We start from the raw sequence: 27975 nt of genomic DNA, 5'->3' as shown, positions 1-27975 counted from the left end.
AGCCTCAGTCACGGGAATAATTTCCTGAGATCTCTAAGTGCAACTTTTCCTAACAGCAATAAAAAACAACCATTCTCTATCCTGGGTTGCAACATGCGATTTCATAATTCGCTTAGATTACGAACCTTGTTTTTAACTCAGTTCATATGCCTGTTATCTTTCGGTGTGCTTTGTTTTGCGGTTTTCTTGTACGAAATGCGCTGCTGCGTCAAAACAATGCTGCATGTAATGTTGCGCTGTGAAGTAAACTCTACACGCATGTGGTGCTGCCCTCTAGACAGCAGTAACAGCAACTATTTCGGGTAGCTCGACAGCGCCGACACCGGAACTACGTCGCGAACTAGCGCAGGTAGGAGTCGTGTTATTGGTTCGTGCGGACGAGGCGATTAAAATGGGGATGAGTTGAATCATGTTGCGGAGCAGCACAGTGTCTGTTCAAGTTGTGACTCCCGCCGGGAGCGCCGGAGTATGCGAAACGACCGATGGCGAGCTGATGTTTACGTGTTTGTGTGACATGTGAGAAAGTGGTATTTGTCACCGCCACGAATATGGGCAGGCATACGTGCTTAAAACGGTGATCTATACAAGTTTTAATTACTACAAATTAAGTTATTTTTTTTAAAAGAAGCAAGGTCTTTTCAGATTAAATTAAAATCTTGTATTACATAAAAATGCAGCAAGAGAACCAAGTGAATAGTGCTTCGAGTCCCAACGCCTCGCCTGCGTCGACCGGGGCCACGGGCACCGCAACCACCACCAAGACCATGGTGAACGGTGGGCGCTTTGACTTCGACGACGGTGGCACCTACTGCGGCGGGTGGGAGGACGGCAAAGCGCACGGCCATGGCGTGTGTACGGGGCCCAAAGGACAAGGAGCCTACTCGGGCTCGTGGCATTACGGATTCGAGGTGTCCGGCATCTACACCTGGCCCAGGTACGGGCTTCTTCTCTCTTATTGTTTCCCCACTGCAGGACCCAATTTTAACCCATTTAAACCTCGGTGCTTGCTCATTCGTTAGACACAGCTACAGTCCCTTTCGAGAGCACAGTGCAATCCAGAACGGAGCATTGATAAACGTGTTTGATGTTGTTCATGGTTTCCTTTAACCTAGTGACGGAAACCCGGAGGATTACCTAGAATTGCATCCCTTTATTCATCCAGCACATTAACATAATGTGTATGAAATATACCCGTTTCCATTATCATAAATATAACAGGCTCGTATGGCTGCCTTTATATGGTTCTGCTCACGTCCATCAGGAGACTGCAAAAATGATCTTGAAATTAGCAATGGCTGCTAGTTTTATCCAAACCTTTTCTACTTTACCACGCGTAAATATGCTAACGTTTCCTTTAATTCTAGAACAATCTTCCTAATAGAACGTATGATATCCTTCGTCATATTGTCCATATATTGTCCTGTCTCGTTGATCATTAACAAACTATTTCGTTTGAATGGTCTGTTTATGGACCTTGCTTTGACCCAACGTGTGGTAACGAAAACCTATTTTTATACTGCTGATCGCAGTTTTACAAATGTACATCCTTGTCTACTGCCGTGTTAACTTGTGAGTGGAACTCCCCTCTGGCTCCGTGATGGTGGGACGGTCCGTGCGTTCCACATCCTTTAAATTTACAATCCAAGCACTGCTCCGAGGGGCTGAATTTAGACCAGCCGTCTCTTGTCTGACGGGGACATTTGTATTGTTACTTGCTGTTTATATTATTGTTGTGACGTGCCCTGTGGTATAAGGAGTCGAATGCACAGAATAACGCATTCAAGCGATGGAGCCGTTTTATAAACGAGGCTATGAATACCATGTCATGCCGATGAATTATTGCATATAGCGTGGAGGCAATGAAAGAACAAGAGTTCAGGTAAAATTGGTATTCGGTTTAGAAGTCACAGTTGTGTTCGTTTACAAATTAAATGGGCACAACTGCAATAACAACAATAACAACAACAACAACAACAACTTCTGAAACGAATACCACATTTACGGTAGGCAGACCTGAATAACAAGAAGTAAAGTAGCTATTATATCTACGAGTATTGCACACACATAGACCTGATACTTATGCCCCCCCCGCGTAACTGACATCGCTTTTGAAATACTACTTTCGGTGTACAATTTACAGTTAGCTTTGTGGCATTTCACATTGTAATGGTAATTGTGTTTACCACCCCATTGTTGCAGCTGCGTCATTTAGGCCATGATCCAAATGAAACACGTTTTATGGGTTCTTTGGAACGAAGTCCCTCTAGTCATGTTTGCCGTCGCGAAACATTTTAGTGCGAATTTAATTTTTGTTTTGTATCAGTCCAACATAACCTCTTTAGGCGATGCTTGACTAAAGAAATTCTACCTATAAGATCCATAATTCCAGATTAATTCTGGTAGAGGGAACAGACCAGAGGGCCTAATACGGAAATTAGAAGAAGTGTCTGACTGGAACTCAGTATGTTACTTCGGCTTTGGGGAATACACACCGTCAGCATTCAGCTCAGAGTGTTCCGGAAAGCCGAAATCGCATGTAGACAACTAACCGGTTCATTTCAAAGGAGAATGTGGACACGTTACATAACATATAGACCTCATTAAGATTTAGTGCTCTTGTCTGAAACATTTTTTCCGTGTTGTGCGTGTATACGTACTTAATGAAATACTCTACATTGGAACATTATTTATGCTTATAAGCAGTATCATATGAGTGAAATTGATTCATAAACATTTTAAGGATAAAATTTAATTTGCTATAAATTAACATCAGAGTTAATTAGGTATAGAACGCATGCGGCAAACAAGTGCCCTCAAAGTAAAATTCTTGTCCTGCTTTACTTCTGGCATATACACTTACGAAATCAATGTGGGTGCTGATTTGCTAACTGGACGATAATATCCGGTTGCATTGCTATTTCGAATCTGATTATACGGTCCTTCAAAAATACACATTACTCGTAATTTGGTGTGGGCATTATCGGGAATTGACGCCAACGTTCTTAACACGAAAACATGAATTTGTTACTCATTCGTTTGTTCGTTGAATTCCCGTCAGCCAAAAATAATACTACGTTTATTCAACTCTAAAATCAACAATTGGCCTACATCAACACTTTGAAGAACGACATAGGGGGCTGTATGCATTTCTCACAGAACTGAATACTTCACTGTGAAGCTGAAGAGCGCGATAGATGTGCCTGTACGGTGTTTTATTCCCCCAGCTTCAAAATCGTACGGACTTCCACAGAAGTCACCTAGTAGGAGTGCTGTTGCGTTTGTGTGTGTTCACCTGTTGACGGCTGAGGCCGAGCAATGGCCATGTTTCTGGGTCACATATCCAACTAAACACATGAACGATGAGTTAAGTAGGTCTTGACTTGCTTTGGGTCACATTTAGAGGAGCAACAAATATTAAATCTTTAAAGACTGACATTCTTCTATTTTTTTTTTATTTCTCCAATTTATTATACAATCTATCCAGCTATATTCTTCTAAATAAAGTATAAAAGTTCGTATCTAACAGGAAACACATTACGTCTCCGCTACAGAGGCCACCCGGATAATGCTGTTAGACAGAAAACCGCCGTTCATTGTGAAACAATATGAAACACAGAAATACATTCTATGGGCAGAATTCAGAGTTTTAGTATGTTCAAGCTGATAGTACTTACAGAACCACGGGGCTTTGAAGGGTTAATGTACTTGCCAGTGTTTGATGATTTTCGTTGCTGTGTATTGCCAGCAATGATTACGGAAATCTGTTGCCACGACAGTTAATTTCCGCAGTGTTGTCGGCAGTATGAAGCAGCTTTGAGACTCACGGCAATCTGCATTTACACAGCAGCAGGCCGCCCAGCGTGACGAGTGCTAGGCATCCCCTCGAGACATTAAGTTGTGTGTCATGAAATTCCTGGTACTGTATCAGTTGCTGCGGTACGATCATACACAGAATTATTATAAGACGTAGAAGGAGAAGAAATGATTCAGTTGGGAGGAAAGTATTGTAAAATATTCTGATAGAGTTAGGGGTTGATTAATATACGTTTCGTTTAAACACCTTTTAAAGTCAGTATAGGTAAACATTTGTCTGATAATTTCCCTATCCAGAATGGGTTGAAACAAGGAAATGCTTTATCGCCACTGCTTTTCAACTTGGCTGTAGAATTGCCATTAGGAAGGTCCAGGGAAACCAGGTGAGACTGAAATTAAATGGGACATATCAGCTGTTGGTCTATGCTGATGATGTGAAACTACTGGGTGATAATATAGAGACCATAAAGAAAAACACAACAACTTTAATTGACGCTAGCAAGGAGGTTGGTCTAGAAGTAAAAACAGAGGAAATTAAGTCTCGTTACCAAAATACAGGGGAAAATTATGACATAAAGATAGATAACAGATGTTTTGAAAAGGTAGCACAGTTAATATTTGGAAACGATGATAACAAACCAAAACCTGATTCAGGAGGAAATTAAGAGGAGATTGAACTCGGGTAATGCTTGCTACCTTTCAGTCCAGAACCTTTTGTCTTCTCATCTGCTGTCCAAAAACATAAAAATTAGAATATACAAATCTGTAATTTTGCCTGTGGTTCTGTATGGGTGTGAAAAGTTTTCTCTGACATTAAGGGAGGAACATAGACTGAAGGGGTTTGAGAATAGGGTTTTTGGAAGAATATTTTGACCGAAGAGAAATGAAGTGACTGGAGGTTGGAGAAAACTGCATAATTAGGAGCTTCATAACTTGTACTCTTCTCCAAGTATAATTAAAATGATCAAATCATGGAGGATGAGATGGGCAGGGCATGTAGCACGAATGGGGAGAAGAGGAATGCATATAGGATACTGGTGGGAAAGCCAGCTGGAAACAGACCAGTGGGAAGACCAGGCGTAGGTGTGTGGATAATAACAAAATGGATCTGAAAGAGATGGGATGGTATGGATTAGATTGATCTGGCTAAGGATAGGGACCAGTGGAGGGCTCTTGTCAACACGGTAACGAACTTTCGGGTTCCATAAAATGCTGGGAAATTCTTGAGTAACTACACAATTGTCAGCTTCTCAAGAAGGACTCAGCTTTATGAATGAATGAGTGAGTGAGTGAGTGAGTGAGTGAGTGGGCGAGCGAGGAGACGAGGAACATGGGTTGGACCATGTTTTGAGCAGCGGCATCCGGATTTAACTTGTGAAATGATAAGCAAATTCTGTACCTCTTTCAGAAATTCATGAGAATCTCGATAAATTTGAATTTTAATAAAATTATAACCAAGGTTAAAATAGTTCATTTTGACATTAGAAAATAATTCCCACATATTGTGTTAATAGTTGCATCAAGATTTTTGGCTTCTGTAGCTTCTAACTGAAGACGGAGACAGAATCCAGCCTCCGAAACATTGTGTTTTGAAAAATAAACAAGAAGGTTTTTAGACAAAGACAAGACGATGGATAATGTCCAAAAACATAGTATTTGTACTCAGGTACCATTGTTACAAACTTTTAGATCTTATACTCATATAAAAGTAAGTAAAAAGTAAAGCTTGAAGTTTCTGAGTCTGTTTACCGCCTGATAGCGGACTTTCTCAACGAACTAAATAAAGAATTCAAAGACTACAAATAAACGATAAAAAATGTTATTATCTGAAAGAATTCGTGAAAAAAAAATTAAGTACACTCATTTACATTCATTACTTAAGTGATTACTCAATTGTGATATGAATGTTTACTGTTATTTCTGCAATCAGACTATGTTTCTGGGGCGTAAGGAGAAGATAGAAGGATTAAAATGACGTGATGAATTTGGAGGAGAAAAATTAATGATTTGATAAGTTTGTGTGCCTGACCAGTCATGTGATAGAGGGAGTGCTTGTGTTCATTGCCGTGTGCTCTCTGCGGTACAGCCCTTCTTAATATGAATTTCAAGTGAATTAATGCGAAACACGTTTTTTTTTAGTATTCACATCCCTACTTCCACTTTTTACTTTAGTATGTATTATGTATTATTTGTGGCGTACGTTGGCTGCCTTTTGAACTTACGTTTTGAATTCGTTCGCAGTTCTCACAAGTCTTCTGACTGTGGACTTCTCGGTCTTGTAGATGAACTCACCAATGTTTAAGAGGAACGTGCGTTCTGCATTTTCTGGCTCGCGCCGTATAGTCATATAGATGGATACAACGTTTCGGAGGATCATTCTGAACCCATCTTCAGGGTTTCACTAACCCTGAAGATAGAAGAAACATATTCCTCCGACATGCTGTGTCCATCTGCTATACTGCATATTTTTACAACTCAGAAGAACTCTGTCTGAACATGTTCCTCCGTGAAAACCTAAAAACCTGTATTACTGTCCTGATACCGAGAATTCTTTTTGTCTTGTGCTGTGTACTATATAGTAAATTTGTCCCTGTGCTTAAGTAATTAAGCACTGCACCATGAAGGCGTATGGGGGAGTTGATGTATAGATCCACGTTTTCTTGACCTCGGCACAAGTTGGAGGTGAGTGGTCAGCTTTACGCCCCGTCCGCTTTACCCCCAAGGAAAGAGCCCCCGGTACCCATTGGATAGAAGGTTGTGTGGGCCCCAGAGCCGGTCTGGACGACGTGGAGAAAAGAAATTTCTCGACACTACCGGGACTCGAACTCCGACCCATTGGTTGTCCAGCCCATAGGTATTCGCGATACTGACTGGGCTATTCCGGCTGTATAGGTTCTGTAGGGCATTAATAACATCAAGAAGTGTGCCTTTATTAGAAGCCGTATAAATGCAGACAATACAAATCTATATGCACACAATTCAACCATTGTCAGCACGAATGAACCAGAAAATTGCCACATGTTCTCAGTCCCTATTTGGACTTATGTTAACTGTTATCAGTCAGTGGACTTCGTGGAAGAGTTGTCGGGAACGTCGTGCGGTTGTCATCAGCCTTCGGAAATTTGTGGTACATTGTTCGCTTTTGCGCATTCATTGCCAGTTGCCGCCAGAAACTGCCTTCAAACAATTGCCTGTCTAAACATATCTGTAAGATATCATCTCAGCCATTTCCCGGTAGTAATGAGGAAAGTCAAGAAAAGCCCGTCAGAATGGACGGGCCCCAGAACATGAAGCAGTGCGTTAACATGAAGAGTTCTCTCGTCTCGGAAATAACGCCGTATTGAGAGTTAGCCGACATTTCGGCCGAACATGTCGCCTTCTTCTTCAGGGTCGAAGAATAAATCTGTTTGCTATCTGCTTCCTGCTGGTTTCTTACTGAGCTTATTTTTCGACCTGGAAGCGACATGTCCCTACGAAACGTTGGTTGAAATTTAATTGTCTACACGGAGTTTTATCTCAGAAAATTTGAACCCTTCGTTAGAAAACGATGTTTGGTCCCGGAATTTCTCGTGGTGCTTCAGTTTCGTCGTTCCTATTGTGTAATTTTGCCAAAACAGGTGACGTATTGTTGTCTCAGTAAGTCACGATAAGAATTGTTGCCAGCAACATACGAAGCTACAGATGTGGGTCGTACTGTACTGAAAAATGATGTTGGCTGCTGAAGTTCATGTTTGTTTTAGAGATGATTTTAAGCAATTATGCATGTAATTATGTAATGGAGATGATTCGTGGAAAAATATGTTGTAGCCTGTTCTCTGGAGATATTAAAAAAATCGGTATTGTCTCTGAATTCAAGTTTCTTCCGTGGAACTTTTGAATATAGTGGTTCTCACTCCTGCTCGAAGGTCCGGGTCGAATTTCATCCCGAATATCAGTTATCCTGAGAGATTTGTAGGTTTTGTCAATCTCTTGAGGCAGATTGTCATACATAGGCTACGATCGCTTCAGCATCTTTGTCAGTCAGGTGTTTTGACTATAAAACGTAACAAACTGGCAAAACATATTTGTGTTAGCAGAGTAGCAACAGCAGTAGTTGAACAGGGATAGAATCATCATGCCCATTGCCTGGAGAATGTGAGAGACTGACTCGTGGCGCTGGAAATATTGCTTATTTGTGGGGCATTTTCTTACGTTTCCATTATGTGTAGGTTATACAGTGACGGATGGGAGGGATAATGAATTGGAATTATACGGTCATGAGCTTTTCAAGGTATTATCAGGATATTTTCCTGAAAAGTCTACCGAAAAAATCGCCGGAAAATTCAGGATACGCTGTGTCTTGTCAGAGATTCGAACCAAGTTCCTCCCGATTACATGTTCAGTGTGTCACTGTTAGACAAGCCCCGTCGGCAACATCCAAGCCCTTCAGTTGACGACAAACTCTTCTAATGATACACGTACAGGTATCAAAATGATAAAATTGTTAGGATGGGTTTGGAAACCGTTGCCGCATACTTGACTATCTGCCAAGTTGAGCGACTGAGGAAAAGCTAAGCAACCGGGCGGCCGGCCGGCCTCCGGGGGAGTGGAACGCGGTCATGGTCTATTTTTATACCTTCGTTTCTCTGACTGCATCCAACTGCTAGCGAGGTTCATGGAGATGCTGCTGTTTATTATTATTTGTATTTCTTTGTAACCCGTAGCACCTATGTCGCTCTTACAGTAGGTCGTACGTCACTCCTAACCTCACACTTAGTTGGCAGTTATTAGCCCACTCTGCCTTCTGAAAGAAGGAAAATGGACGTGTGATGTTACCGTTCTCTATGTGTATGTCACAATGGCTTCTGAACCGACAGACCGACTGATGTAAACGTTGTGTAATTGCGGGCCCGGCCCTTCAAGCGGCATGTTAAGAGCAGTTGATAAAGAATCACGAAATAACAGAATAGTAGCGTTCCTAAACGTGACTCATAGTCTTCTCTGTACAACGTAATAATAGTCTATAGAAAAGGAGAATTGTGACGTTTTTGGAGGAATTAATTTTGAAACCTCCAGTAGGACTTATCCCCTAACAAGGTGGACCATCTCGTTCGGCTCCCACCCTTAAAAAAAAGCTGCGAGAGTTCAAACGGTGAAGTATGCGGAAGTCTGGCTTCCTGCGTCTGACAAGGCATGCGCTCGGTTGCTAGGTTACGGAGTACTCTATGAATCCAGGTTTCCCGCGTTCTGGCTGTTTTTTAAAGGTGTAACACACACTGATATGGTTCGTCAATAGAACAGGAGCGTAAAGGCGTACCGTGTACTCTTAATACGCATGCTTAACAGAAGGGAATGTAAGTGAAATAATCGAGAACACAAGGAAATATTTGCTATAGTAAAGAAATATTAAAATCACATAAAAATAATCACTGTTAGTTTATCGAGAAGCCAAGAATATATGGTCCTGTTGAATGAATTAACAGTTAGTATTAAGGCTTAAATGTTTACTGTTATTACCCAATCTAACGAAAATTAAATAATTTATTCTGACCGTCTTACAATGCATACATTTATTCACCTTACTCTTCTCTCTTGCACTATATGTTTCGGCACAAAAGTGCCATCTTCAGGTGCTTTTCGATATACGTCGAACTACTTCATTGCATGCCCTGTTGTCTTCATACTAAAACAGCTAACACACGCAGTCACAGGAGCAAGACACAACACAAAGCACAGTACACACATGAAAGTAGGAAGAATACTCCGATAGAAGAAGGTAGGTGTGACTCGCTTATTGAGATACGACATAAGGATGACAAATCCAGAACAGTTTTAATATTTAAAATTTATCATTATGTATGACGAATATATATTTTANGAAAATAAATATAAAGTGAAAAAATAAATATATGAATTCTATTTGTTATAGGCTATGCGATTCTGGAAAAAGCCATTCATTATCAGGAGAAATACAAGTAAAACTCAGGATGGATTATTTAGAGAAAGGATAAACTGTAAATGTTTGTTATAATAAAGAGCGACGCGGTTCGTATTGAGGCCCTAACGTTGACGCTCTTCAAAAAGCTCACGAGCATTGTGTCACTAGTTAAGGAAATGCTAGGAAGAAATACGTCCGTAAAAACCTCCGTGGCCTGTAGTCCAGAAGAGAACTATACCGACCAAGCCACCGTCCCTTGTTGGCGAAGTTAGTGCCAACTTTAGCGGATAAAGATTGTCGCGTGGTGCGCGCAACGGATCCCCACAGCCGTTAATCTCGGTTTTCTAGACCGGAGCCGCTGTTTCCTTGAAACAGCTCCTCAATTATCCTCACGAGGCTGAGTGGATCCCGTTCCAGACCCACTAAGTCCGTAACTGATTACAAGTATTTAATTAATAAGGCAATCTTTTGCTCAGGAAGTAATGGTGTCGGCCATATTACTGAAGAAAGTTACTGACAACTTTTACTCTTGTACCTCCAACGTTTGTTCAAGAGACTTATGATTTCACAGTGAATTATATTTCTATGATCATATTACGGAACTTTTCTTGATTTACTGGTATCAGTTCCTGCTTTCAGTTCCTTCATTGTGACTGAACATACATCTGATCTGCCGTGCAGTGTGCCTGGGACTCCTCTATCTATTCACATTTCCCAAGAGTTTTTTAATATGACAATGGTGAAGGTGACGACAACAACAACGGACCGATCGCTTTTCTCATAGGACTTATATTGTCACATGTAGGGGTGACTATAGACGGGGTTCTGGATTGGATGATTGGCTTTATTGACCCATTATACACACCAAAGAAACTACAGGCAATTACAGCACTATTGCTGATCTATACGCTTTCCAGTTCATCGTTGCACACGCACTAGGGTTCTCAGTCTTCTCTAGTCGTAACCTGGCAACGGATCTTATAAGTCTCACTGTCACTTCAGATCACACTGGAAGTGTTCTTCTCACAGACTAATTCCTTTCTTGCCATTATTCTGCAACTGCCAACTGAATTCAGTTCCTCTGCTCCCAAGCTCGTGCACCGCAGGATGGCGTCTCGAAACACGGCTCTATTTTTCTCAACTGAACGCTTCTATATAACCACTTTGCACGGACCGTGCAGAAAACACAGCCTCTCTATTGTTGTAAAGGCGTGTTTACAGCGCTGTTGTATAGCAACGGAAGTTACTCGATTGTTAACTTGCGTATTCGTTGCCGCGGTAGTGTTTTTACCGAGTCGTTGCTTATCATTGAACGTCTATTCTGACTTCATTATTGCGGCTTTCGGGCTTCATGTCGTAATATTGCAGCGTCTCTTTCCTTAGTCAGCTGAAGTTCATTTAGTATTTTATAAAATAATCCCAGTTCGTATTTCTCCTTAGATTCGGTTTATGTATTTCAGTTCTCTTATTCCTATATATTCCAGTTTCAAGGGTTTACAGATGAGGTGTTCTAGCACCGATATTTGTTACTAGCTCTTTCAGAAGGATGTAAAAGAAGCAGTTGTAGCATATTTTGAAATTTCTGATGTGATTAAGATAAGTCACAAACATTCCGTCATGTCGCCTGGCCGAAAAATTAGACAACATTTTCTGTAGGTTTCTGTAGATTTGGATGAGAGTATTAAATGTTTAAATCAGAATTTGGCATTCGCGAAAATGTAAGGATAAATTTATGGACGATCGAGAATAAAGTCGGTCTGAGGGACATTTGTTGTGATAATGTGAATCTGATTAAGCTTTTGCAATTAGAAAGTTGTATTATATCACAAGTTGTTTTAAAAAATGTTGTCATATTCTCTGAGTAAAACGTATCTCGTAAGGTAGAAGAAGATAAAGTTATCCCTATAAGAAGCCGTGGAGGCCCATAGGTTTCTGACACGTCGAGGCTCCTACATTTTCTAGATAATCGGCTCACAGATGGCAGTGAGGTTGTCAGCCATATGCGCCGGCCACCCTTCACCCCCAGGAAGATTCCTGGTACTCATTTCTGTTGGAAGCTGAGTCGACCTCAGGACCATAGTGCGGCTGGAAGGATTAGGTAAATTGAAAAATACAATGGCCTCATTGGGAATTGAACCTGCGAACTTCCGGCTTGTAGCATAGTGCCTCAACCAACTGCACTGCCTCGTGCCCCCACGCAACTCATAAGTCTGTAAGAGTAAGGGAGTACTCTCGAGGGATGAAGAAAGGACATAGCAGTCAGAATTCCCTTTTTAGACAGTCAAAGTACTGCAGTACCGGTATTAAGGACTTAAAAGTAAAAATATTGCAACGACCCGGGCATGGAACCCGAAAAGGGGACACCAGAAATAGGCCTACGTACATAATTTTGACAAAGGAGTCTCTTGGAGATAGCATCTCCGAAGCTCCGAATGGGATCAGAAATATACTACTAACAGTGATCCTATGGAAGCAGCTTCTGTGGTTTTGAATTGAGCGGAGGCTTGTGTACGTGGCATTGATGAACCTTTGGGTTCCATAAAACGAATGGAATTTCTTAACTAACTGAATGATTGTTAGCTTCTCAAGAAGGACTCTGCTGCTTGGATTAAGTTTCGTCAATCAGTCGTTATTTTTAAGACACTTCAAGGTGGAATCATTGTCTAAAATTATTACACATAACACTGATGCACAATTTTTTTGATATCTTGAAGATAATAAGAGTATGTGAGAGAAAAACTGAAAATCACAGAGATAAGAGACCATTCATGAAGACGGTGTTCAGCCGGAAAATGTAGCACGTGATATTTAATTATTGGATATGAACTACAGTTATGAATTATTTATTAAATACAATGTTGAAGGTATTGTGACAGATTGGGCCGTTTCGAGGAAACGAATACGTAAACATGTTCCAACCAACGAGCATCCAACAATAGAAGGGTTTCCGGTGCTACGTAACAGATCGGTAAACATATTTCACAACAACGAATGCGCAACAATAGGGGGTCCATTGCTAGACAGTGCATGGGTGGACACGCCTGACAGCAGTCCATTACATCCGTTGCTGAGCAGCATGTGTTTTCTGTGGGTGGTCCATGCCGAGCCTATATAGGGAAGAGTGAAGACTGTTGGTGGGATTCGACAGGAAGACGTCGTTCAAAGCAGCTCAGCATTTGAGAAACCAGTGACTCCTACACTGTTCTTGAGAAGATTACAAGAGTAGCGAAGATAACGGACTGACAGGCAGAACCCAACAGCAGAGTCCCGGAGACTACAAACGAAGATTATAATTGAAGTGATTTGCTTTATGTTGTATTGTTTTACATATCATAATTTAGAGAGTTATAATTCTTTGGGGTTACAAATTAAACTTTTCCAATAAACAGCTCAGTCAAATCCGCAACCCAGTAATTATTTGTCACGGATACCCGGACACGTGACAGTATAAATTGCAGCTAACTCGTGTGTTTTGTGATGCAGCACGTAACAATGTAATTTCAACATGACAAAGCAGAAAGCACTCCTGCAAGTAAATACAGAGCTACTACGAGAAACGATCAATGTATTTAGTTCGGAGTACAACATCAGAGCATGCGCAATGTGTATCTTCCCTCATCCCCATGTAGAAACATAGGGGCATGTTCACGCTCGCGTAAAATGCTTATGCCGATGGCCAATATTATCGGTGCTAAGTTGTAACAGCTTTCTTAAATTGCCTACACTTCTGTCGGTGGTCAGTAACCAATGAGACCAATGAGTATAACTCGATCGGTCAGGCCACCTGTTGTCTGCCTGCCTGCCTGCCTGCCTGTCTGTCTACAGGACCGTAGCGCCGATAGACCAAGGCTGTTGTATTATTCATCGGATACCACAAACACTTCGTGACAAGCAATGCCACTGCATGTCGGAAGCAACAGATGAGAAACAAGAGGTCTAAACTCAAATATCCGGATCGGACACGTGTCATGCCGGTTCGTTCCCCGTTGTTGTATTTAGATTCCAGTGTTCGACAGATTGGTTCAGTTTTATCTGTACTATTTCCTCATGAAGAGGTCGTAAGTTGGTGTTTTTCAACCTGTGTGCCGCGAAATGATAACAACTCGGTGATTCTAGGGCGAGGGCACAACGAGTAAACTATCAACTGCAATGCAACCCGCAGTTTCCCAGAAACGTCATCGATTTGAAGGCTGCAACTGGTTTCCAGATTATCAGGCACACCCTGAGGAAACTTACCTTTGATTAGTTGTTCATATCATCTCAGGTGGGCATGTTCGTGCTACTTAATTCGTGCATTTCTCTTCTGCACTGTCAGATAATATTTATACTGTCATAATGTGGCGCTTGAGACGGCGTAAGAAGAGAGGACAGGGGAAAATAAAGCAATGGGTGCATCCGTTCTTCCATGACAGTTAAAAATTCAGGTGCTTTTATTGTTCCGAAAGAACTTAACCAGGATTCAGACTCCTTTATCTCATGAGAAATTCTTTCCCAAACCAAACTTATTTTTGTCCTGCCTAGCATAGTCTGGGTGGCATTTGTCATATATACCGGGCTCCTGCTCAGTTAACTGCACAGAAACAAAATTAGCAGCTTCAGCAATCTTTCGTGCCATCTAAAGAAGCAAATGAATCAGAGAGGTACGTTAGAACGGCTGACATTAGGAAGCTACATTGCATTGTAACTGTGAGAAGACTGACTTGCTCAGTTGTCTGGGAGCCGAGTTTCATAGTCTTCCATGAGTTGCGTTGCAATCGCGTTGCCGTTTCCACAGTTTGCGATGTTCAGTTGAATTCCGTAAGATTAATGCATTTAAAAAACTCTAGTAATAGAACTGGAAGATACAACTTGGCTATTGTCAAAGCCATTCATTGGACAGGATCCTGAACCTGTTCACTATAGGTCACATCATTCAGCTTGCACATTTCGCTTCTGCGAAATGCAATATTATCTAGGATGTTGAAGTGGGCCCCCAAATACTGACCATACCGAAGGTCTTCGATGGAAGGGCGTATTCGGCCAAATCATAACAGAGCGTTACTAATGCTTGCTGTTCCATTCCTGTGTCTGTCTCAGGTCCAGATATTCTCTATATTCTATCACCCAGTCCTTGAAGACTATTCACCTCGGTAGAGCCATTGTATTTGGTGTACAGAAAGCGCCTGTACCACATTCCAGAATACTGAGCCATGTTTATGTAGCTGTTGCCTACAAGGGGCTTCGAAGAACTACAGTTACCTAATTTCGGAGGCACCAGTTATGGTTGTATAACCGTTTTACCTTTTATACATTGGCATTAAATTAAGAGTACTCTCTTCTGGGATACAACGTCATGTAGGCCGTTGAAAGTCAACCGACTTTTCGGAGGAACTTGTCTCCAGCTTCAGCGTAGACTCCCTGTTTTCTAACTGCTTCGGTCTATCTTCTTCTTCGACCCTGAAACTTCAGGAGATATGTTCCTCCGAAAACGTCATTTGACTTTCAACGGAATGAACGGGGTTCTACCCCAAGAGATGGAACCCTTCGTAACCACTGCTATGATGACTTTACATCCTTAATTAAATACTTACTAGCTCATAGGCCGCGCCATAGCTCAAGCGGTTAGTCCCTGGCTTCCCATCGCGGCGGCCCGGGTTCGATCCCGGGGTCTGGTCAAGTGGGATTTGTGGTGGACAAAGTGGCGCTGGGGCAGGTTTTCTCCGAGTACTTCGGTTTGCCCTACCAATCTTCATTCCACCAATTGCTCCACAATCACCCCCACCTATCATCTGGGGCTGGTACAATAGGCCAGAAGTGGCCGCAGTACAAGGGACTTAGTCCCACCCCACTAGCAATAAAGGAAATACTTACTCATGGAGCTGAGCCCTTCTTGAGAAGCCGCCAATTCTGCAGCTACTCAAGAATTTCCCAGAATTTTATGGAACCCGAAGGTTCATTACCGTGTTCAAAAGACCCTTCCACCTGTCCCTATCTGAGCCAGATCAATTTATCTATACCATCCCGTCATATCTTTCTAAGATCCAATTTAATATTGTCCACTGAACTACGCCTTGGTCTTCCCAGTGGTCTCTTTCCTTCTGGCTTTCTCACCAATATCCTATTTGCATTTCTCATCTCCCCCATTCCTGTTACATGCCATGCCCACCTCATCCTCCTTGATTTGATTATTCTAAATATAGCACTTTACATCTTACATAGATTAAATTAGTTTAACATTAACTCTTATGCTTTTTGCGCTATGTTCATAAATTGGACGCACCTATCGGTCTGCACTGATCGGATGTTGACAATATCTGATATTGTGAGTCCAAATTAAAAAGCAAATTTTATCTTGGTTTCTAGTCATCAACATAACATATTACTAAGTATAAAGACAAGGCCGCGCCATAACTCAAGCGGTTAGTCGCTGGCTTCCCATTGCGGCGGCCCGGGTTCGATCCCGGGTCTGGTCAAGTGGGATTTGTAGTGGACAAAGTGACGCTGGAGCAGGTTTTCTCCGAGCACTTCGGTTTCCCCTGCAAATCTTCATTCCACCAATTGCTCCACAATCACCCTCACCTATCATCTGGGGCTGGTACAATAGGCCAGAAGTGGCCGCAGTACAAGGGACTTAGTCCCACCCCACTAGCAAAATAAAAAATATATAAAGACATTTTAGTTATCCTACTCTGCATCAGAAGTAAACAAACAACAAAACATCCAAAGTATGCAAAACTGCCAAGAGTGCATGTACAAAACACTAGTTCCCCGATATGGAGCCTCTTAATAGGTCTCCGGTACATTTGTTTAACGTACTGACAATGGCGAAGACCACTTCACTGGAGTTGACTCCCCCCGTACTAACCCCATCTTAAGACAATTTCAGCAAGAGCAAATGACTGCAGTAGTCGAAACAGAATCATAGTGACGACTGCCCAAGCGGATGCGTGTGGCGCCGACCTGAACCGTGGCAGTGCGCACGCGAGACAGATATATCGACTCTGGGCGGATCGAACTCATGCCATAGGTCTCTGCAGTGTTGTTATTCTCTACTTCCTTCATTGTTTTACGTCTTGTTCTTTCTTAATCCTTCTTTGACTCTTATTTCCTCCGTTTCGTTCCACATTTCTATTTCGTTTCCTTGTTGCGTACCATCTCGTCTCTTCTTGCTTGGCTTCGTGTTACGAAATAAGCAGTTCACATTTCTGTAACTGCTTTTTCTTCCTATGTACTTTTCTTACACCTCTGTTTACTTTCACAGCTCTTAATGTGACTCATGACAGTACAGTCACTAAATGACTGCCTCTGGGTTGAACGGCCAGGGATTCAGCTCTCAGCAGAAAGGTTGGCTACTTTTCGCCTACTTCCAGGACTGTTACATGACCCACACATCCTCTTACATAATAAACACAGAAGTGGGAATGGCTGAGTCTGACGGTATAGTGATTGGGCTCTGGGTTGAACAGCCGGGGGTTCAAACTCTCAGTAGAAATGTTGGCTACTTTTCGCCTACGTCCAGAACTGGTATGGGACCCGCACATCCTCTTACATAACAGACACGGAAGTGGGGATGACTGAGTCTGACTATGCAGTAGGACTGAGCGAAGAGGGCACGTCTACAGGAAGAGCGGAGATATCTCTCTTTTTCTCAGCTCCGTACCTTTTGACAATGTTTTGAATTATTTATGAATAACGTGAAAGGACTTACCGGTGGCTCACTGTAAGACATTATTCCAGAACGTGTGAAAACCACCCTAGTCATTACAGACCTTCTCCGGGTCCTTGTTCGAAATCACAAGCTTCCGAATACTAGGCGAGAGTGACGTCACTACGTGTCGACATTCGATATAGGCTGCTGGTGTAGGCGAGCTTGACCATGAGTACCTGTATCTTTTTTTTTTATTGCTAGTGGGGTGGGACTAAGTCCCTTGTACTGGGGCCACTTCTGGCCTATTGTACCAGCCCCAGATGATAGGTGAGGGTGATTGTGGAGCAATTGGTGGAATGAAGATTGGCAGGGGAAACCGAAGTGCTCGGAGAAAACCTGCTCCAGCGTCACTTTGTCCACTACAAATCCCACTTGAACAGACCCGGGATCGAACCCAGGCCGCCGCGGTGGAAAGCCAGCGACTAACCGCTTGAGCTATGGCGCGGTCTACCTGTATCTTAATTCCCGTCAGAACTAGCTACGTTCTCATTTTCGGGTTCAGTTCCCTTCTATTCTGGGTAAGTAAGTATACAAGTAAAGGTATCCCTGTAACAGGCCGTGGAGGCCCATAGGGTTGTGAGATGTCGAGGGTCCCACATTTTCTCGACAATCGGCTCATAGATGGCGGCAAGGTTATCAGCCCTACGCGCCTGCCGCCCTTTACCCCCAAGAATATTCCAGGTTAGAAGCTGAGTCGACCCGAGGGCCATAGTGCGGCCGGAAGGATTAGGTCAATTGAAAAAATGCAATGACCTCATGGGGACTTGAATCCGAGACCTACCGGCTTGTAGCGTAGTGCCTCAACCAACTAAGCTACCGCGTGCCCCCTCTATTTTGTGTGAGTTAAAGAAAGATTACTAAATGCATTTCTTGCTTTTGTTATGTATGTTTGTCCGCTATTAACAGCCACTATACCACAGGTAAGATCAAACTCGGTATGTAAACTCACTCTAATTTCTGAGCCAATATATTTCCAGTTATTTTACATTATTTTAAAGGGCTCTCTCGCTTACATCTGCACTTCATAGAAACCGTTGATGGATCATGATGAAAGTTGATATTCCTCCTTCTGTTACTCCAGACACGTCAAACGGACACACAAAATGCTCTGGATATGCTGCTTCTTATACAAACTGTGAGAGACCTTACCCATTTCTAGAAAATTGTGTGTGTAACAAACGTCACGGATAAATGAAACACACCTCAAAGTTGCATTTTTCCTCTTGTTTATTATCATTTAGGAGCCATGCTAGCGTAGTCGGTATAGCGACTGGCTACGGACTGGAAGACTGAGGGGTCGGAATTCGAGTCCCTGTAGGGTCAAGAATTTTCTCTTCTCCAAATCGTCCAGACCGGCTCTGGGGTCCACCCAACCTCCTATCCAATGGGTACCAGGGACTCTTTCCCCGCGGTTAAAGCGGCCGGGGCGTGAAGCTCACCACTCACCTCAAAGCAGAGCCGAGGTCAAGAAAATATGGATCTATACATCCACTCACCCATACTCCTTCATAGCGTAGTGCTTCAATTCGTTGAGCAGAGGCAGAACTTAACTTTTTACCTGAGTATCATTTAGTTGCGTCCATCATCATCGCAACGGTTTCCGCTTCTTTTCCCCTCCTGTTTGCGTTGTGCGTGACATTGCCTGCAGTTGGGGCAGGGCTCAGTGCGGGAAGTTGCATGCACTGCTGCTCGACACGAGCTGAATTGTCCGTTGAAGAGTGATCGACTGAATCGAGAAATCCCACTTGCATGGCACATAGTACACTGATCGGACTGGTACCTGTACTTCCTACTCCTAAGTCCCAGATTAGAAATTTGATCCTGAGACTAGCCATGTTGCCAGATTTTACTCTCCACCCGGATGCTAGGAGTGTCATTTTTTTTCCTTGGCACTACAGCCCCAGTGGGCCTAGGCCTACCTCTATGAACTCCGTTCACTTCGGTTTTTCTAGATCTTACACATGCGGTAGGACTCCTTGGGCGGGTGATCAGTTCGTCGCAAGGCCTCTGCCTGTAGACAAACACAGAAAAACGTACAGAAACATCCATGCCCTGAGTGGGATTCGAACCCACGATGCCGGCTTCCGAGCGAGCGAAGACAGTGCATGCCTTAGACCGCTCGGCTACCGTGACCGGCGCTGGGAGTGTCATACAGATTAGAAACATGGCAAGAATGCTTCTACTCCGTTCGAATATGTCACTTATATTGTCACGTGTATGGGTGACTATAGTCGGGGATAGGATTCGTAATTTAATTTATTGAACGCTTACAAATTGGAACTGCAAGTAACTAGAGCACTATCGCTAGTTCACACACACTGCAGTTCATCACAGCACGTACTGAGTCTTGTCAATTTGCACTGTCTACACAAGTCATTGCCTGGTATCGGCTTCAAACCTCAGACGTTCCCCTTACTCTGGGTTCCCGAGCTGTCCCCGTGTCTCAGCTACCAACTTCTAACAGCATCAGCTGACAATGACTGAACTGCAGTTCTCTGACTGCTCAATATTATTATTATTATTGCTAGTGGGGTGGGACTAAGTCCCTTGTACTGCGGCCACGTCTGGCCTATTGTACCAGCCCCAGATGATAGGTGAGGGAGATTGTGGAGCAATTGGTGGAATGAAGATTGGCAGGGGAAACCGAAGTAATCGGAGAAAACCTGCCCCAGCGCCACTTTGTCCACCACAAATCCCACTTGACCAGACCCGGGACCGAACCCGTGCCGCCGCGGTGGGAAGCCAGCGACTAACCGCTTGAGCTATGGCGCAGCCTGACTGCTCACTAACTCACCAACCAAATCTTCCATTCCCTGCACTGCTCTGCACAAGCTTGCAGGCTGGCGGCCGTCTCACACAAACCTCCTAGTCTTTAGACTGACTCCAACTCAGCTAACTAAACTGAGTCTGAGCCTGAGCCTGAGCCTTATGTTACGACCGATGGTCAGTCGGCCGGTCTGTCTTGGAATAAGGCACCTATCTGGGGCTTACGACCAGGTTTTATCACTGTCAGACAGTTGCCTTGGGACGCTCTCTCTGACGAGAGGACGGGTCTGTCGCTTACAATTACTGCTGACTCTCACCAGCGCAGTCATTTCCGGGTGCGAGTTCTTTGAGACTCGTAACCATATTTTACTGCCTCAGTTTCGAAATTTCCCTCTTCGTTGCCTCCTACGACTCTCAGGGCTACGGGGGAGGTATTTGAACCCTCATCCACGCGGAATTCTCATGAACTAACTTAACTCTAGATCTGCCCTGCCTATAACACCTCGGCACGCACCGCGTAGAGAACACCATTCCTCATTCTTTAGTTCAGTTGTTACCTGGGGAACATATTTGTTGGTTAGGCCGTTATATTCCGCGGTCGTTGCATAGCAATGGGTGTTGTTTATAGGGTCAGTGCTTAACAACGGATCTACATGCTATAATTAATATTTTCTGTCATTGGCCTCAGAATTACACGTTTAAATGGTTCGTGAAGGAAACAGAAATAGTAGCCCGCGAATATAATCGAAAAGTTGAGAACGGTTTCAGCTTCTCAGTCATATGCGCGTTCTTAACATAGCATCTGTTCTACTGTTCTGGAGGTACTGATACACCGGTGCATTCCTTAGACTTTTAGTACAGATTAACTGTACTGAATTTAATCTTAATTATCAATTTTTTATTATCCATTTTAGTGTAATTAACGATGTGCCTTCAACTTTACGCTTACAGGCCCATAACGCCTGATGATAAGTCTTTTGTGAGTTTCGAACCGGAAAGTATGCAGAAGGACGTGGTAGTGGACTATTTTAAGGAAGTATTGTGGAATTTTAAAGGAGGGGCTTAGAAAAACACGAAAGACCTCAGAATTTTCAGTGCCCTAGCCCAGATGCAAACTTCAGAACCGCAGGAACACGAAGTAAGGAAATGAATCACTACACTGCAGCGTTAGGCAGAGCTGTACACAGGAGGGTAAAATGTGATGTAGACCGCCAGATTAATCTCTGGTTAGTTACTTAACTACTCTGCATCAGGGGGTCTACATAACGTCAAGTGGGGTGACAGGGTGACTTCATGCTGTGAATTGGAATGAACTGGTCAGGAAAGAGCTGCATTCCACTTGAATGTAGTACTCCAGGGTGAGGAATTCGAGGATAATTGTTCAAATTTTCAGTATTATTGATCGATTCCTCAGCTGAACTTAAAAACTGTTATCGGCCTAATAATACAAAGAAACCTCATGGGAGCACTTTGCAGACATACCGACTGGAGAAGGATGATACAGAAGTTGGATATTGATGCTGAGTTCAAATCTTGGACGAAGCCCAAGCCATCCTAACTGAGACTGTTCGTGGATTTTCTTGGTCCGTCTGTGAAAATGGCGTGATAGCACAGTGAAATAGACGAGTAACTTCGCTTCTTACATCCATTCTCCTGGTATGCAGCAATCTCACAGGGAGAACGCAGATTTTGATGTTCCAGAACAGGTTACTGAGGCGAATATCTGAACCTGAGTTGGGAGGAATAACAGGAATAAGGGGATGAAATTGGAAACAGTAACGAGGAGCTTCATTACTAACGCTCAAATAAAGGATAATATAATGGAGTAGGCATGTAGCACGCATGGGAGATATGAGAAACGTGTACAGAATTTTAGTCAAAGAAACGGAAGGGAAGAGACCGTCTGGGAGACGTAGGCGTAAACGGCAAGATGCTGTACCACTGGGGCCGCGCCATAGCTCAAGCGGTTAGTCGCTGGCTTCCCACCGCGGCTGCCCGGGTTCCTTCCTGGGTCTGGTCAAGTGGAATTTGTGGTGGACAAAGTGGCGATGGGGCAGGTTTTATCCGAGTACTTCGGTTTGCCCTGCCAATCTTCATTCCATCAATTGCTCCACAATCACCCTCACCTATCATCTGGGGCTGGTACAATAGGCCAGAAGTGGCCGCAGTACAAGGGACTTAGTCCCACCCCACTAGCAATAGAAAAAATACTGTACCATTAAAAGAGATTATACTGAAATAAGAAGTGAGAGTCTAGACAGACCGTCTGAACTCACTCGGGACAGGAGTCTGTGAATGACGTAACGCACTTTCACGCTCCTTGAAAGGCGTGTGTTAGAAGTCAAGGTATCTTCCCCATCATGTCATTTCTTCCATGCAAAATCTCGTCTGTAATTGATAGGAGTGTCATTAAATACAACACGAAAGAAATGGATGATGAAGATTAATTAGTCTGAACGGGATATAGCAACAATTGCAGATAGGCCTCCTCAGACGAAGCAGACTTTGTCCTGAGAGATAAGGAAATAAAATTTCACTGTTCTTGTATACAGTCTTAGAAGGATATATTGCTGACAAATCAAAACGTACTCTGGCTACCAAACGGCATTAGGGGTAGGCTTCTCGTGACACCAGGTTGCTGTTGTAGTACTCCTATTAGCATACTTCATTCAGGCAACAAGAGCGAACCCGAAGCAAATTTCAGTTCTGAATATTACGCAGAACTTGCATGAAAAATACAGAAAATAACGATTCCTGAATAGTTTATCCCATTTTTTTAAAATTCCAATATATTGGACAAGATGTTTGGTGGTGTTGGTGATGATGATGAGGTCAAACACCACGCCATACAGACGTGCGGATGGCGACAGCGCGGTGAAACATCTTGACACTAGATGGAGATAAGAGGCTTCGATAGCTTTATTCCTTGAAGAAGATTCCCTAAGAGGCTTCGAATGCCTCGAATATAACCCAGGCCGCTAACCCTCTACACGTCACTTCCGCGATATTTCTATCGCACGTAATATGCCTAATAACATTCAGATTTATAACATTAAAATCTACTTCTGCAGTTAAGGCGAAAGTGATATATTTCGAAATATTTGCCTAGTAGAGACCAAGCAATGACATCCCTGATCTTCTGATTCACTTATACCTGTGAAATGTGTAACGCTGGAAAAATTGGAGCTGCAGGTAGCTACAAGCAAGCCCGTCTGAGTTATGCATAATCACTAGATTTCACAAATGTGCCAAGTCTTCTTTCAGTCGTTTCATTATACCTCTCTCTACATATAAGTAAAGCTATCCCTGTAACAGGCCGTGAAGGCCCATAGGGTTGTGAGACGTCGAGGCCCCCATATTTTCTCTAGACAGTCGGCTCACAGATGGCGGTCAGATTGCCAGCCTTACGCGCCGGCCGACCTTCACCCCGAGGAAGATTTCTGGTACTCATTTCTGTTAGAGGGCGAGTCGACCCCAGGGCCATCGTGCGGCTGGAAGAATTAGGTAATCATCATCATCATCAGTAATCTGTCAAGACGACAGGTCCACAGTCTCTTCCAAAACAATTCCTCCACTTAATGCGATCTAGCGCTTTCTCCTTCAAATGACAGTATCCTCTTCTGTCCCCAAGGTCATCCAGCATCTTCTTGCGTCTTCTTCCTCGTCTTCTTGTCACTTCTATCCGCCCATCTATCTTTCCTTCGATAACTTCTTTTAGAAGGCAGTTTCTGCGTAAAACATGACCAATCGAATTAGCCTTCCGTTTTCTTATTTCATGTAGGATATTCCTCTGCTCACTGACTAAGTCCAGTTTGCTGGTAAAAAGATTCTTCTTCTTGCTAAATGCAGCTTTTGCCATGGCAATCCTGGATTTAATTTCACTAGTACACCTTCCATCATCTGTTAACAAGCTACCCAAATATTTAAAACATTTCACATTCTCCAGTTGTTTTTGGTCTATCTTTATTGTGACTGGGGTTGCTTGTCTAAATTGAAAAAAAAATCCACCTCATTGGTACTCGAACCCGTGACCTTCTGGCTTGTAGCATAGTGCCTCAACCAATCACGCTACCGCGTGCCCCGCACCCTATGCAGTGTACCAAAGGTAGTACAAAGTCCTCTGCGCGGCAGTTACAAGGTCATCAGGGCAGCGCCGTTGGAGGCGTCACTTGATTTGCCGGTGCGTGCGCATTGCCAGTTACGCTTTTAAAAATGAATGTATTACATTGATTGTCTTTCGAACCTGCTCGTTCCGACGCTTCTAACGTGAGCACTGAGACTTTGAAGTCGGAAGTGTAACCCTGCCACATTCCGCAAGTCCGACAGTTTTCTGATTGTAGGATTTGAGGTTCTCACAGCGGTATAGCCCCGTGTTGTCCGTATAGCAATCCACGTTCCGGAGGAACTATCACCTCCATCTTCAGGGTCGAAAATCAGGCTAGCAAGAAACAAGCAAGAGCAGGAGGCTAACGCTTGCGCTGTAGGAGTTACTTTTGAGAAATTAGACCAGATTCGCTTAGAGCTTCATGTAAAATAGAGACTGTGTCAGAGCGGTACGGAAGGAAATTAAAGTTCAGGGCCGTTTTCGTTCAAATCTCAAAACCAAATTCAATTTTTGAATCCGGTGGGAATTTTTATAAACGAAAAATGCGGGACTTAAAGATGCAGAACGAGCTCTATACTATGGGTTTATTTCATGCACTTCTTGCAAAGAAGACACGAAACCCACAATTCGCCGAAATTTTATGGAAGTTAGGCTAGTCTCTATTAATGGCATATCAAGACATCAGATATTTATTCTGCTAAACGATGCTGTAATGAATCCAAATTTGCACCTGACAAAATATGATGTATCTTGAATTTTTTCTCCCCTTGCTCCCACTTTGGAGCATAAGGCTGATTTCTCAGTTTCATCATCATTTTACTGACGGAAGGACTCCTTAGAAGGGTAATCAGCTCGTCGCAATGTATCTTCATTACCAGTATTAAAAATCGACCAGAAAAGTGTTGCCCACTCTGCTAACGAAGCTATCAATTTGTGAGCTTGCCTACTGGCCTAAAAGACAAACGGTATGCTTCATAGGCATATCATATAAATGGATAAACGAGCGAATAAATGTATGATTTCTACGTGTAGTAAGTTTTTATTGGGGATTGGGTAATCATCTACATACAGGAAGATAAGGAAAGAAACCGATGATTGGCAGGCCCATAAAATAGACACAGAAATTATATATCATACGATAAATTGCATTCGTTATTGCCTAACGGGATGAATTTCCTCCTATTTACGACGACAAAATGCTAATATCACTGAGCGGGTAGCTCAGTAGGTGTAGTGTGTAAGCTACTTGCTGGACTGCTGGAGAGTCTGGGTTCTATATCCAGCGGGAAAGGACATATTTCTCTCCTCTTCTGTGTCCGGACCAGTTCTGGAACCTACCCAGGTTCATGTACAAAGGATATGGGGGATCCGTTTCTAGGAGTAAAGCGATCGGGTTATACAGCTAACAACTCACTTCCATCTAGCGCAGAAAGTTAGTAAAGACTGGAATTATACCTCCACTCGCCCATACGTTATGCCTTTTGTGGTGTTTGGTTAAGCACAGGACTCCACGCGGTAGTGTAGTTAGTGGAGGGGCTATGCTACAAGCCGGAAGGTCGCTGGTTCAAGTCCTGATGAGGTCATTGGATTTTTTCAATTGATCTAATTCTTCCAGCCGCACTATGACCCTGGGTTTAACTCAGCCTCTAACAGAAATGAGTACCAGGAACTAATTAAATAATTTTCCTAGGGAGTAAAGCGCGGCCGGCGCGTAAGGCTGACAACCTTACCGCCATTTTTGAGCCGATTGTCTAGATAGCGTGAGACCCTCCACGTCTCACAACCCTATGGGCCTTCACGGCCTCTTACAGGGATAGCTTTACTTTACTTTTACTTTACTGTATTTTTATATATGATTTGAGAATATGAGTAGATTGTAATTCTATCTGAATTATTTTCAAACAGTAAAATTTTAGAGTAAGTGAATAAAATTAGGAATTGGCTTTATAAACCAAAGTAACTTCAGACCAGAGATACAATATGGCATGCGAACAAAATATCTGTGTCAATTATGAAAGAAGATTTAGAATTCGGATTGGCGAAGATAAATATTGATATACGGGCTAAGAGGAGCTGCCATGTATCTAAATGATGAAACAGAATGTAGGAAAGCCGAGAAAAAGATAGATTATAAATGAGCTACAGCAAGTATGAGCCAAAATACTTGAAGAAGATTGTGAAGTGACCAAGAAAACTGTGAACAAGTAGGGCGTAAAGACGGAACAGCTGGCTGAATATTGTGCCCGCTGGAGGATGAGGGCTTGCTGGACACAAACTCGGCACCATGGGGCTAAGACTGACAAACACAACAGCTGTACCGAAGTCACTATCGCCGTTGCCATATTGGCTGAAGAAACAACTGAATATATCCATGTAGGTAGCAGACTTGCGATGGTCTGCCGAGGAATCCAGTCAGATGTAGGACTGTTTTCTATTATCATGATTTAGGCCCCGTGGCCTATTTTGATTCATAATTATTTCTGGAAGAGACTGTTGAATCTGGTACACATTTGGAATGAATCAGTAAACCTGTGACTGGCACATAACAAGACCTGTACTTGCGCAGGGCTGCAAAATCCATTGCATAAAACTGAGGGAATGCATTCAGCGGAGTTAGAACACTAGGTCCACATTTTGGAGCTCCTTAGACCAGCTCAGCCACTGAGATCTGCCTAAAGAATGTCCTAAAATATTAAATTGGAGCTTCTACTCCGATAATTAAAGTGGAAGATGATTAAACAAGGAAAATAATGAAAAATACATCAAATTCATCAGTGGGAGTTTGCGCGCCATTGGAAGCTCCACGACTTACCGATCGATGGCTACTTTAGATGAACTGCAGTCTGCAGATTGTCTGTATTATCAGCTTCATCGACTCTCTATTTCACATTATATCTGAAGTGGTGATAACAGTTTGAAGTGAGTACTTCTTATGGATTTCGCTATTCTCCGTATTACCGACCGCACTTCTCAAGTTAATGAAACTATTGGCACACTATCAAACTACACATTTTTTTATCTCACTGTCATTATCAAAAATAAATCTGTTAAAGGAATGTACGCAACGCAGCGGTTTGCCTTATCAAATAAATCTTGTGTAGTCATTTCAGATATTAGCCTTCACCGATTTATTCGCTTCATTTTCTTCTCTTTTGGAACCCGATCAGGGTCATTTCTATTGCAGGAGAAATAAAGTTGTAGGTAAGCAACAGAACTCTTCGGATTGATAACCATTCCCTGTCTGGGTCAATAATATTACAAGTCAGCAAGGAAAGATACGGACAAACATGTATTTCACGAGCGGAGTTGGAATTTGAGATCCCAGCTTTTACGTCTGCTAGATGAGTCTTCCTTTCCATGTGCTCTCTCATGCACCAATTATATCCATCTTCATATCGTTAAATAACCTCTCAATATAAGGAGCATCGTGAAATAATTACAAAATGATATGATCTTGACCATAGATTAACTGCATAGTACAAAACCTTGCTCTCTGTTGGGCATATTAGTTAGTACGTCTATCTATGGCTCTATAGCCCTTTATTGAACTTTTGCCGCTTCTTCAGGTTCTGATCTTGTTACGCAGACGGTAGGACTCCTTTGACAGGGGATCAGCCCGTCACAAGGCCGTTACCTGCACACAGGACAGCACAAACACAGAATAAACGCACACAGACATCCGTGCCT

At 42.9% G+C, this 27975-nt stretch overlaps 1 protein-coding gene across 1 annotated transcript in view; it reads left to right on the top strand.

The window, feature by feature from the left end:
- The first annotated feature begins 377 nt into the window (after window positions 1-377).
- LOC111869267 (junctophilin-1) overlaps window positions 378-27975 on the top strand; it is a 230931-nt gene continuing 203333 nt past the window's right edge. The window contains exon 1 of the mRNA XM_023860661.2: window positions 378-934. Coding sequence (XP_023716429.1) covers window positions 672-934 — 263 coding nt within the window. The 5' untranslated portion in view covers window positions 378-671. The remainder of the gene's footprint in view (window positions 935-27975) is intronic.

The sequence above is a fragment of the Cryptotermes secundus genome, unplaced genomic scaffold (genome assembly GCF_002891405.2).
Source record: "Cryptotermes secundus unplaced genomic scaffold, Csec_1.0 scaffold18, whole genome shotgun sequence".
NCBI classification, from domain to species: Eukaryota; Metazoa; Arthropoda; class Insecta; order Blattodea; family Kalotermitidae; genus Cryptotermes; species Cryptotermes secundus.
This window is presented reverse-complemented; position numbering and strand designations above follow the sequence as displayed.